The 13,665-nt window shown below is 61.9% G+C and overlaps 1 protein-coding gene across 1 annotated transcript in view; it reads right to left on the bottom strand.

Annotated features, from left to right (window-relative positions):
* The window catches only part of LOC117650041 (desert hedgehog protein), a 27,578-nt gene extending 13,945 nt beyond the window's left edge, over positions 1-13,633 (bottom strand). The window contains exon 1 of the mRNA XM_034393303.1: positions 13,084-13,633. Within this exon, the coding sequence (XP_034249194.1) occupies positions 13,084-13,413 (330 nt within the window). The 5' untranslated portion in view covers positions 13,414-13,633. The remainder of the gene's footprint in view (positions 1-13,083) is intronic.
* Between the last annotated feature and the right edge of the window lie 32 nt (positions 13,634-13,665).

Here is a 13,665-nt window from a genome sequence, read left to right on the forward strand (position 1 = left end):
ACAAGCAGCACTTTCCCAAGTTTTCCATTCCTCCCCCCCCTCTCTCTCTCTCTCTCTCTCTCTCTCTCTCTTCTCTCTCTCCTCTCTCTCTCTCTTCTCTCCTCTCTCTCTCCCTCTCCCCCCCGTGCTGGATCCCAAACTAATCAGTGCCGGTGGCGGGGCTGACTGGGCGCACAGGTGCGGCCACTGCTCAGCCTGCTGGTAGCAGGCAGCCTCTTTGTCACGCGTTGTTAGTCCGCGTTGTGTCGCGGCCCTGTGCGCTGGCAGTGTGCTGACAGACTGTGCGCTGCAAAGGCGCTGCATTGTCGCCGCAACACTCGCGGCTGATTTACAGGTCTGCATGTGCAATGAGCCACTCAATGAGCCAGCCAAAGCGAGCCAGAGCGTTTTCACGACGGGGAGGTCCAGCTCGTCACGGCCCGGCCGGCGGCCCGGCGCGCGATGACGTCAGCGAGTGACACCTCGGAGTGGTACTTGTTGGTGGCGGTCATGGTGGCGGTAGCGCGGCGGCGGCGGCGGCTCGGGTATCACACACGGGACAATGGTCAAGCATTGTTCGCGGCCCCGCCCCGCCCCGCCCGTACGACCCCATATAATCCTTCGGTCAGGCACGGTACAGTAAGAACAGAGGAAACGCAACCCGCATGACCGCAGCAGAGCCACCACAAACCAGTCCGGGAGGAACTTGGTTTTCAGCAATTTTTCATCCACTGCAAAACGACCACCTCAATCTCTCTCACACACACAGAGGGGGAGAGAGAGAGAGAGAGAGAGAGAGAGAGAGAGAGAGAGAGAGAGAGAGAGAGAGAGAGGAGAGAGAGAGAGAGAGAGAGAGAGAGAGAGAGAGAGAGAGAGAGAGAGAGAGAGAGAGTCACGGCGACATCGGCGCATTCCCGGTTCGCTGTCGCGTTGTCGCGCAGTTTCCCTGCCATTTTGAATTCCCCGCCGCCTCGGCGCGGTGCCTGCACAGTGTGCCGCCGAGCGATTCCGTCGCTGTCTCTGTCGCACTCCGACGGGGCGCCCCGTGGAGGCGCGAGAGAGACAGAGCGACGAGGCTGGCGGTGCCGCCGCCGCGGCTTGGCAGTGTACATGCCCCGCCCCGCCACCACCACCTCGCATGCTATGCCCCTCGGCGCGGTGGCGCGGTGCTCGGATCGGCAGAGCTCTGCCGCCGGCGAGCCAGCCAGCCAGCAAATACGTCCTGCAGAATGCGAGAAATGCGAAATATGCACCGCCGGGATAACACATCACGAGCATGGAGTCGGGGCGGGGCCGGCGGGGCGGGGCGTCCGGACGAGATAAAAATAAAATGGCAAAACGGAGCGGCCATTGCCATTGCGCGCCGGGCAATCATATATTTATTTCGGCCCGTAACGTTGGTAACGTTAGGCGTTGCCGCGGGGCCACGCGCGTTATTGGCACACCCATCAACTTCGGGGCGCGGCCGCAGAACGGCAACATTCAAAAACGAAAATCAAAAATTATTTTCCATTTTTATTAGTATTATTGTTGTTGTTGTTGCTGTTGTTGTTGTTATTATTATTGTTGTTGTACCTGTAAACGCGTTGCGGACGTGAAACCGAGCCTCCTGGAAGTGTGTCGGGTGTGAACACTGCCCTTGAGTCGGCCCTCCCAGGCCCTCCGCGCCGCCGTCCCTCTGGGAAGCGACGGACAGGAAGCGGCGGAAGTTTGAACTACCTGTTTACACCCACTCGGCCACTCGGCCCCACTTGACTCCGCTCTGCTCCGCTCGGCCGGCGCCTTTCTGCTAATGAGAGAAGAGCCGAGCGCTCCGTAAAAAGGAGTGGGCAGCACGGCGACGGTACGCCACGACGGCGAGGTGCATAGTCTGCAGTCCGCGCGAAAAATAAAAACAAAAACAAACAGCAACAACATGACAAAAAGCAAACGCCTCGCGTTCGAAATAAAAAGGTAAAAATCGGGTGGCGCGGCAGGCAGGCACCTTGAGGTGGTCCACTCCACACAGCAGTCTGACCACTACACCACAACACGCCGCGCGGCCACAAAGCAAAGCGGGCGAAGCAGGCACGCACCGCACGCCATTAAATTATTTTAATTGGATATGGGCGGGAGCTGTAGTGACAACAGGGACTGGTCATTATGCCACTTTTTGTCCGGGCCGAGATACATCACGGTGACCACCTCCGGGACTCCGGTCCTCCGGCCGCCGGTCCGGGACTCGCCTTCGTATCGCTCCCTGGGGAAGGGGGCGGGGAGGGGCGGGGGGGGGGGGGGGGGGGGGGCGGGGAGGGGGGCGGCCGACCAGGAATGTCCCCCAGGTTTACAAAAGACCCGACAAACCGAGCGGCGCGCGGCGGCCGAAGACGACGCCCAGGTGGAGTTCGCGCGCGCGGTTTACACTTTGCGAAGGCCGCGACCCGGCACCACCAGCACGAGCAGGCCATGGCAGGGTCGCCACGGACTAAGAGCGTGACTGGGTCAATCGATGATAAAAACAATCGATGACGCACTAAACTGACAAAACGGGCGCATCGGCACGGCGTTCGACAGTCATTTAGCGATGGGATCAACGGAGAGCCGCGAGCACGTGATGCGAGGTGTGACTAACGAGGACGGCCCACACCCACACACACTGACACACACACACACACACACACACAGACACACGCACATCCATACGCACTCCACACTCTCAGACGGCCCGGGCGGACGGACACCGCCGCCGCAGTATACCACACGACATGCACCCGGGAGGCAAACAGCGCGGGGAAATAAAAGCCCCCCCAAAAATTGAAAGAACAAATAAAGTAAGAAAGAAGGCGCGCAGCAGAAGCTTGTTGGTTTTTTGTTGTTACGGTCCCGGCCAACATGTAATTTCGTTTTAAAGGCGCACTCACTTTTACATTATTCCCAGCCGATGATACTACACAGTACGAACCCGCGCTGCGACGGCCGAGTGCATGTTGCGGTGCGTTTAGTGTTTCGGTTTTGCGGGGTCACGCGAGGCCCACACGTGTGCGAGGTGTCACACGTCGGAGGCCCCACCCGTCGTCGTCGAGGTGCCCACACTCGTCGTCGAGGCCCACACCGTCTCGTCGAGGTGCCCACACCGTCGTCGTCGAGGCCCACACCGTCGTCGTCAAGGTGCCCACACCGTCGTCATCGAGGTGCCCACACCGTCGTCGTCGAGGTGCCCACACCGTCGTCGTCGAGGTGCCCACACCGTCCTCGTCGAGGTGCCCACACCGTCGTCGTCGAGGTGCCCACACCGCCGTCGAGGTGCCCACACCGTCGTCGAGGTGCCCACACCGTCCTCGTCGAGGTGTCTGTGTACCGCCCGGTCCAACATGCCAACCGTCTCGTCAAGGTGCCCACACCGTCGTCATCGAGGTGCCCACACCGTCGTCGTCAAGGTGCCCACACCGTCGTCGTCGAGGTGCCCACACGTCTCGTCGAGGTGCCCACACCGTCGTCGTCGAGGTGCCCACACCGTCGTCGAGGTGCCCACACCGTCGTCGTCGAGGTGCCCACACCGTCGTCGTCGAGGTGCCCACACCGTCGTCGTCGAGGTGCCCACACCGTCGTCGTCGAGGTGCCCACACCGTCGTCGTCGAGGTGCCCACACCGTCGTCGTCGAGGTGCCCACACCGTCGTCGTCGAGGTGCCCACACCGTCGTCGTCGAGGTGCCCACACCGTCGTCGTCGAGGTGCCCACACCGTCGTCGTCGAGGTGCCCACACCGTCGTCGTCGAGGTGCCCACACCGTCGTCGTCGAGGTGCCCACACCGTCGTCGAGGTGCCTACACTGGTCGCAGCGCCGGAGCGCCCACGGCACCCCGGTGGAGTCCACAGGATACATGGGGCCCAGCAGGATGTGCAGGGATCGGTTACAGTGTAGCGTGTAGGGCTGCCGGACCGCCGCCCGGGCCAAGCGGAAAAGAGGCGGACGCCGCAGATTCACTCCAATAATTATTTTTTTCTCTCTCGTTTTTGTTTCACGTTTCCCCGCCCCATTCCAGGCAACGTTTTAGCGCTGCTCGAGCTGCAGCCGCGGAGCGCCGTGCACGACACCGGTCGGCCGCCCCGCCCCGGCCCGGCCCGGCCCGCCCCGCCCCGGCCCGGCACCTGTCCGCGGTCATCGAACAGGCAGCGGCAGGCAGCAGGAAGCTAGCTGGCTTGCAGGAGGCGCTGAAGGCGAGGAAACCCGATCCCGGACTCCGTATCGCGCGGACGGACGTCACGCGCTGCAAAACATCAACATCAACAACAACAACAACAACAAAGCAGCAACAAGGAAAAGTAAAACGCGCTGCTCACTGTCTTGCCTCGCCGCCGCCCTATCGCCGCCCATCGCACCCCGCGCGCGTCAAAGTCGCCGTCTCGTCTCGCATTCCGCGCCACCGGATGCAAGAGAGGCTCGATTCCGCCGTCGCTCTGTCTCTCTCGCGCCCACACGGGGCGCCTCACGAGTGCGAGTGAGACAGAGCGAGGGAAGCGCTGGTCGGTTCGGGAAGGCGGCGCACAATGGGCCAGAAGACCGGTGGAGGCGGACAAAACTCTAGACGCGTTTTGAGCTCCAGAGTAGCTAAACAGGACTCAAACCGAACGTGTGACCCCACCAATTGATTCCTCGTTCGGAGAGCAATCCATTGGTATGGGGTCACACACTCGGTTCTAGTCCCATTTAGAGACTCTGGAGCTCAAAACGCGTCTAGAGTTTTGTCCGCCTCCTCCGGTTTTCTGGCCCACTGTGCGGCGAGCTAGAAACGCTTTTCTGTTTTCGTTGTCAGCGCTCGGAGCTGGTAGCTGGCAGCTCGAAGCAGACGCGCGCTTTCTCTCCGCGCGAGGTGTCCGCCGCGACGCGACGCGACGCCGTGTAGAGTGTGGGCCCGGCGCGGCCCGGCGCAGCGAGGCAACATGGCGGCCGGCAGCATGGCGGCGCGACGGCGGGGCGGTGGCGGGGCGCAGGCCGTCCGGGGGGCGTGGGGGCGCGGCGCAGCATCCCACATAGCGGGCCTGGAGCCACCGTCGCCTGCAGCCGCCTGGAGTCTCCAGGCACATTCCAGCACTAAACAAACCCAGGGAGCGCGCGGGTCGGCCGGCTTCACGTCAAATTTGGCCGAGCACTGCTTCGCTCGGCGCGTCGGGGCCCAGGGAAAGTAGGCAGGCCCTGGAAGGGCTTTGCTGGAAGGGCTTTGCTGCGGCGGGGGCCAGGCGCTGTTGCCGAGTGCCGCAGTCTTCCAGGCTCCAGGCGCCAGCCCGCTGGGTTGCCATGTCGGGGGGCTCTTCGTGGCTCTTTAGCGCGATGTTGGAGGCGATGTTGCACGACCTGCACGACCCGGAGGCAGGGCACGCCAGGGCGTCGACACGTCGAGCTGCAGGCTGATGCCGAAGGATCGTCGTCGCTCTGTCTCTCTCGCACCCCTACGGAATGCCCCATGAGTGCGACAGAGAGAGGCGATCCTTTGCAAACAGGTGGCTGGCACGCCGTCACACAGTGGGCAAAAGACCGGTGGCGGCGGCCAAAACTCTTAGACGTGTTTTGGGCTCCTGAGTCGCTAAATGGGACTCGAACCGAACGTGTGACCCCACCAATAGATAGCTCTCAGAACGAGGAATCCATTGATGGGGTCACACGTTCGGTTCGAGGCCTGTTTAGTGACTCTGGAGCTCAAAACGCGTCTAGAGTTTTGGCTGCCGCCACCGGTCTTCTGGCCCACTGTGCGTCAGCCCGGCGCGTAGGCAGCGCGAAGACTCCGGTGCGCAGCGGGCTGCCTATCCGGGTGTTTGTAGTGCAGTTGCAGCAGCAGTGCTGCGGCCACGCCACCTTGCGCCCTCTGCCCCAGCCGGTGCTGGGGCTGCCCCAGAGGCCAGAGCCAGAGGGAGCTTTGCCCTCGGCGAGCCCTGCCCTCGGTGTCCTGCTGTCAGACAGCGCTGTCAGTCACCGGGCCGTTGGGTTACTCACCTCAGTGACCGTGACCCAGGCACCTGCCGCCACGCCCCACCCCCGCCTTGCCCGGCGTGCGCGAGCGGGGCCTCCACGAACTGCACCACGAGCTGCGGGACGCCCGGGCCGTCACAACACTCCGCACGTTGGTTCCGAGGCGATGCCTCGTCGCTCTGTCTCTCTCGCGCCTATGCGGGTCGGCCCATGAGTGGGAGAGAGACGCGGCGACGAAGCCCCGTTTCGGAATGAGACTGTGCTCCACACATGACTAAATGTTTGCTCTGGGCGATATGGAAGAACACGCCGAAGCCGAAGAGCCAGCCGACTCGGCCAGCCGCCCGAAGGCCTCCAGCAGATACTGATTTCGAGAGTCGTTTTCGTCGCTCTGTCTCTCTCGCACTCATGGGACGTCCCGTATGGGTGCGAGCGAGACGGAGCGACGGGAACGATTTTTAGAATCAGTCTGCGGCCGAGCCATTCCCACAGTGTGCTGGCCGACGCCACACCGCCTCGTATGAGCACCACCACGACGACGAGGATGACGACGACGCTCGGCCCGCTCGCAACGCGGTGGGAGCACCCCGATGACACACCACACCACCCCGATGAAAAGGCACTCGACACGGCGCACGGTTTTTTAGCCACTTTTATGTCGCCCCGGTGCCCTACGGTGTCCTACGGTGCCCGGCCGGCCGGCCACGGCACCGGAACTGATTTCCTAGTCAAAATTTGGTGAATTTCTGGGAAGCGGGCGCGCTGGCCCGACCGCCACGGTCCCGGGGGACACGCCGCCACGACGCGCTGCTCTCCGGGACGAGCGTCACACAGAGGCCCCCCGTGGCGGCGGCCAGCGAGACCAGCGCGGCCAGGTAGACACACCTAGCAAGGTAGCTCGTGTCTTGTACCCCAACAAACACAGATGCTGGCCCACACGATTCGTCTCACATTCTTGTCACAGCAAACGGAAAAGGGGGAGGGGGTCGGATCTGACCGCCGCCTGCGGACGGATGACGGCACACTGGATGACAAGCGGCGGAAACGCGGAAAGAGGAAGAGGCAAGCATCCTGGCGGAGGAAAGGTGCAAGTGTGAAAAGCATAAACCGAGGCGCCACCGCCACGCAGCAGACTGATTCCGAGAGCAGTCGTTTTCGTCGCTCTGTCCCTCTCTCGCAACTACACGGGACGACCCCGAGTGCGAGAGAGGCAGAGCGACGGAAAACGACTCTGCTGGGCTTCACAGTTTTTTGCTTTTCGCCAGGCGCCGCGCGCAAGTGCGAACTTCATTTCGAGTGTCGGGGCCTCGGGGCCTCGAAGCCTGCCACCGGCACGCCGCACGCTTTGTTGTCCTTGCCTTTGTCTAGCACGGGGACTATCGGAGTCAGAGGGCAGTGAAACAATAAAAGTGAACTGTCCTTGTCCTGCGCATCCTGGGTGCTCTGCGCCCTGGGCCGTGGGAAGGACGCGGGGCGGGGCGGGGCGGGGTGAGGTGGGGTGGGGTGGGGCGGGGTGGGGTGGGGTGGGGTGGGGTGGGGTGGGGCGGGGCGGGGCGGGGTGGGGCGAGCTGTGGCGAGGCGGGGCGGGGCGGGGTGCGCTCGGCAAGGGGCGAATAGTCATAAAAGCACCCGGAACTTCTTCAAGCGACCCGAAAGCGTATCCACCTGGCTGCCGCGGACGCGCGCGGCGGCCGCCACCGGCGAAGCAAGTCGCCCCGTCTCTCTCGCACCCCGGCGGGACGGGCGGGACGGCCCACGAGTGCGAGAGAGACGGAGCGACGACCTGCTGCGCGCTGCGCCGTGTTCGTCTCCCTGCTCGTCCTTATCGTCCCGGCGTGATTCCGGCGGTCGGGATGAGCCCCACATTAGTGTCACATTAGTCCCTGTTGAGCCTGTCCCCCTCTTTGCCCCCTCCCCCTCGCTCCCCCCTCCCCCTTTACACCTTTCCCCTTTCAGCCCGATTAGGTGTTCCGGCTGTCGGACAAGGGGCGACGAGGTGCGACCACTCGAACGGCCCGTGCACGGGGCGTGCCGTCACCTCAACACTTCAATGAGTCTTATCGTGGAATAAAAAGGAGACAAAGCCGCCCGTCACGGCGGTAGCGGCGCGGCGGCGCACGCGGAGATCGAACCGTATTGACATCGCCTCTGGAGCCCGAAGACTGAAGCCGGATCCGACGACAGCCCCGATCGGCAGCCCAGAGGATCGCCCACGAACATACACAAGCTGACACACGGGTGACAACAAAAACAACAAAAAAACAGGGAAAAACCCTCGGGAAAATAATTGAAAATTGAACGGAAACACTAAGCGTCAAAACATGGCAGGTGACTTGTATTTCCAACTTTTGGTCAGAAAAGACTCACCAAAATCTTGACTGCAAAATAATGGTCCCAGCAGACCATTTTGACTGACCAACTGCGCGGTAAGACTTGGTCTGACTGAATTTTGGTGGGTCTTTCAGGTTCGACCAAAAATTCGCATGACTTTTCGCCTCACCTCTGGAGTGGCGATGAGTCTGACCTTTGGATTTTCAGAGCGGAGAAAAAAGAAAATGGCGGCGCGCGGGCGGGGATCGAACCCGCAGCCCAGCCGTGACCGCGACGAGCGGCCGCATCCACAACAATGTGGCCGGGCCGTAAACGGGGGCCAGTCCATATACTGCACGCGATAATTATCATTGCGAGCCAAAATAAAAAGGGATTAATGATGTAGCATCAAGTTTATGGAGCCACTCGCTCTTTTTCCCCCCTGTTTCTGTTTTGACAGACAGACTCGCCTTTTTGCAGGTGAGCCCCTTTTAAGGAATGTGAAACCAGTACATCACACGGCCGTGTAAGGGCCCCGCGCGATTACACACACATACGCACACACACGCACGCACACACACACGAGAGATTTGTCTCGATTCTAAAAATAAAGAAAGATGAAGAAAGGGGGGAAAAGTAGCTGGTGCTTTGTGTGGTCGACAACCCTTGCTTCAACGGGCAGGCAGCCCGGCCTCTCCCAGGCCCCCAGGTCGCCCCCAGGTGCACGGAGGCGTCAACACGGCTCTGGAGTGCCACTTGTCCAGCGGGTTCCTGTACATTAATCAACACACTGCCCGGCCAGGCCTATGGCCAGGCCACACGGCAGCGCGGAGAGACTGACTACAGCGGCTCCAGAGACTCCAGTGACTCCACGGCGTGCAAAAGGCGCCGATATCGGCCCGCCGCACCCCCGCACGCGGCCAGGGCGGGGCGGCAACGCGGTCTACCGCCCAACCCGAAAACCTTGAAAACCTTGGGCGGCTTCATCATATTTTATTCGTAAATGGACTTATCTTGTACCATTATGTTCGGGCCAGGGTCAATAATCGACATCTGATAAGCCCCGCCGCCTCAAACGACTCCCCGGCCGGCGGTAGTGGCGGGTACTCCCTCCAGTGTAGGCCCGTGCAGGGCACTACGGCGTGGCGGTACCCCGCGAGGCTCCGGGCCAAGCAGCAGACTGATTCATCGCTCTCTCTCTCTCGCACCCATACGGGACGCCCCATGAGTGCGAGAGAGACAGAGCGACGAAAACGGCTCTCAGTCTGCGGGCCGACGGCGTCCCACTGTGGCGGCTAGCAGGCCGTCCCTCGGAGCAGAGGGTCCCGAGGCGTCCATTTTGAGGCCACATATATATGCGCTCGCCATGCTGGGCTGTGGGCCGGCCGCTGGGGTCGCAGGAAATAACGATTTGATACGCGGGGCGGCAACGCCGCAGCGAGGCCGTCTCCTCTCCGGGGCCGTGGCCGCCGTGCCGCCGTGGCCGCCGTGGCCGCGCAGCGTTAGCGGCCTTAGCGCGGCATTGGTGGATTACGGGCAGGTGGGCCGGCCGGCCTCAGCCAAGACGCCTCACACCAATCCTCCACACCAAATTGAATTAATTTTTCTACAATGACGCGCGGTAACTTTGAACGGCGGGCGTAGTGAGAGGGAGGGAGAGGGGGACGGGAGCGAGAGAGGGAGTAGTAGTTAAAATTTAGAAAGTGGCAGGTTTTTGTCTCGTTTCTTTCCCTTTTCAGAGCGTTGTCCAGAGACTTGACGCCGGCGGGGCAGGCGGTCCGTTTTATGGCGTCTATTTAATCCTGTTTAGTCACCTGTAATGGCGGAGTGTCGGAGAGCGGCCCCTCCGGCGCACCGAGGCCTCTCTCTCTCTCTCTCTCTCTCTCTCTCTCTCTCTCTCTCTCTCTCTCTCTCTCTCTCTCTCTCTCTCTCTCTCTCTCTCTCTCTCTCTCTCTCTTTCTCTCTCTCTCTCTCTCTCTCTCTCTCACCCTTACGGCCCCAACGGGACCCCGCGGCGGCAGTGAGGCGGCGTACAGTGTGCCCGCCGCATTACTTGTTGCAGCAGACGGATCCCGAGAGTCGTTTTCGTCGCTCCGTCTCTCTCACACCCCTACGGGACGCGCCATGAGTGCGAGGGAGACAGAGCGACGAGAACGACTCTCGGAATCGGCCGGCAGCAACAGGTCGCCTCCCTGGCCGCCGTCCACGGAAAAAAAGAATTTGTTGTGACAACGAAAATGTATGTTGATTTTAGGATAGCAAAAAAAAAGTTGTTAGACGTACTATAAATTTGTTGTGAGAACGAACACTTTGCTCTCACGACAAATTATTCGTTAGGAGTACAAACATTCATTTTTATTGTGTTTAGTACTCCTGACGATATAGTTCGTTGTCAGAACGAAATGTTCGTTCTGACAACAAATTGGTAGTACGCCCAACAACTTTTTTTAGCTATCCCAAAATCAACATACATTTTCGTTGTCACAACAAATTCTTTTTTTACGTGTCGGCCGCCGTTCCGCGGTTCGTTTTCGCAACAACCCTTCCCTCCCGGTGATTTGTTTGGACGGGGTACTATGGCTGGCCGTGCCGCCCGCGCCGCGTGTTGGCCAACAAGGCCTACAATGCCCCCCGCTGATGCGCGGCCTTTGTCACTTTTGTCACCTGCCCGATGTGATTGACACTCGCACCCCGGCCAGCCGGCCACGCAGTGCCACGCACCCAGCGGCCACCAGAACGGGGCTTGTTAGGCCAAAATGGAGAGCAATAGGATAATTTGATTACGCCGGTCCCCGTGCTACCGGGCCTGCTTGGCCTGCAGACTGACTCCGAGAGTCGTTTTCGTCGCTCTGTCTCCCTCGCACTCGTGGGGCGTCCCGCACAGGTGCGAGAGAGACAGAGCGACGAAAGCGACTCTTGGGTGCAGCGAGCGCGACAATGCCGCGGCCGTCACGCCCCATTCGTCAGACAATCACCCACACTCTGACACCGTTTTCGATCTATCGATCTCGGAGCAGCAGCGCTCTCTGCCTCTCGGGTGCGTTCCTGAAGTCAGTCGCGCGAGTCATTCGGGCGGCCGCGGTGCTCGCAAGTGGTCGAAATGAATTACACGTTATTGAGGGGAGATAAGAACACGCGGACGGGGCGAGTCTGTTTGCAGACGTGTCGGGTCGGACTGCGCTTATCTCATTGGGCGACACTGGCACGCCACTGGCACGCCACGCCACTGCGAGCAGGGCCCCGCCGTGGCCCCGCCGGCCAGTCGCGGGTGTCGGGTTCGCCTACCAGCGGATGTTGTGGGGCCGCTCTACCGTGCTACCCGCCGGGGAGACGGCCAGGGCGGCCGGTAGAGTCATTCTCGTCGCTCTGTCTCTCTCGCACCTGTACGGGATGCCCCATGCGAGCGAGAGAGACACAGCGACGAAAACGACTCTCGGAATCAGTCTGCGGGGCGGCCAGGCCAGGTAGCGTCGCGCCGGCCGCCCACGCCAACACAACTTGACGCCGGCCGGGGCCTCGACAAATACTAAGATGGGGTAACCGGAGACGAACGGTTCTCTGTCACTCATTTGACGGGCGCTACGATGCAGCGCGCTGCGGCGGGAGTTTGGACCATTTGTTTGCATTCCGTTTGGAGGCCCGGTAGTGCCCACGACCAAGCCACGGCGTGTGACGGGGCCGCCGTGACGGCCGCCGTGACGTTGTGACGCAACACGGCGGCGGGCGTCGTCACACGCGACATTTGAGACGCGTGCGTCGACCTCCAGTGTCCGCCTCGCCTGGCGTCCGCCCGCCGTCCGCCAAATGAGATGCAAATCCCTTCGCTCTGAAATCAACACTCTGCAAACACCGTCGACGCCGCCGAGGCGTCCACCACACTGTCCGCACGGCCGCAGCGGCGAAACGCGAGTCCGCCGCGTTGCCCAACAGGTCTCCAGCGCCACGCCACGAAAACGCCTTCAATTTGAATAATGCGGACCGATTTCCACAGGTTTCATTTTTCGCCCGGCACCGAGCGAGCAGGTGAGGAAATTCTCCCAGGCATCATCGCGTCTAGTCGGGCGCGCCAGAGGGATTCCTTCAAACCGTGTTTGTGGCCCCGGCGGCCCCGGCCGGGCCCCGCCGGTCCGGCCCGCCGCCCCGCGAGGACGAATGCAAACAGAAAACGTACAAGGCCCGCGCGCTCTCCGCTCTCCGAGTATGGGTGTTTGCTCAAGAAAAACCCGGTCCTCTCCACGCTCTTCCCAGTCTTCGAACTAAACGCCGAGGCCGTCAGGAGACTGATTCCGAACAGTGCGACGCCGTGGCTCTGTCTCTCTCGCGCTCTCCTGCGGAACGCCCCCGGAGTGCGAGCGAGACACAGCGGCGAATAAAGTTCTGATCGGAATCCGCCTGCAGGGAGGGAACGCCACACCGCGCTCAGAACTCGAAAAACGGGTACCTCAGGGTGGAAAGCGAAATAAATGAGAAAATGTTGGAGGTGTAAAAGGCCGAAGCGCCGCGCTGGCACTGCCACAGGCCGGGCAATGTCACCGCATACAGTGTCACGCCGGGCAACTGTCACTGAGGGTTACTGAACTGTGCGCGCGGCCCTGGCCGCCCTGGCGGGGCTGGGGCCTCCCCTCCGGACGGCCGCACTGATTCCGAGAGTCGTTTTCGTCACTGTGCCTCTGTCGCACTCACGGAGTGTGCCGTGTAGTGGCGACAGAGACAGAGCGATAAAAACGACTCACGGAATCAGTCTGCTGGCGGCGCGCCGCGGCGGGGGCGGTTGTTGACGCGGAGCTCATTGAACCGCCGAATGAATGACCGCCTCGTCGACGGCGTGGCCGCGCAGACACTGCACTCACCTGCGTCATGAGCCTGTCCGCGCCGGTGCCCTCCTCGTCCTTGAAGATGATGTCGGGGTTGTAGTTGGGCACCAGGTCCTGGAAGTGCTTGTCGTCCCGCGCGACGCGTCCCTCCGTCAGCCCGCTGGCGGCGAGCGTGTTCTCCGACACGTTGGGCACGTGCTGCTTGAAGACGAGGGGCGTCAGCTTGCGGGGGCCTCGGCGTCGCCCGGCGCCCCGGCCGGGGCCACAGGCCGCGGCGAGGGGAAGGGGCGAAGGCAGGGCAGCGCACAGCGCCAGCAGCAGGCAAAGCCTTTGGCAAAGCCTTTGGCTCAGCACCCGCACCCTCATGTCACTCGCGGCTCGGCGGGCTGCGACCGGCGCCGCATGCCTTCACTGGAAGTTACACTGCACTGTACACTGCACCGCACTGCACCTCACTGCACACGGAGTGCCACTCAGTGCCTCCACTGCACTCGGAGTGCACACTGTGAGTGCACACGCACGGCACGGGCGAGACGCTCTCTGTCGCTCTGTCCTGCCGGCACGGCGGCGCGTCCACGACTTGCGAGCGGAGCGGCCCGGGCAGCGCCACCTTCCAGC

This window comes from Thrips palmi, unplaced genomic scaffold, assembly GCF_012932325.1.
Source record: "Thrips palmi isolate BJ-2018 unplaced genomic scaffold, TpBJ-2018v1 HiC_scaffold_4, whole genome shotgun sequence".
In the NCBI taxonomy this organism is placed as follows: Eukaryota; Metazoa; Arthropoda; class Insecta; order Thysanoptera; family Thripidae; genus Thrips; species Thrips palmi.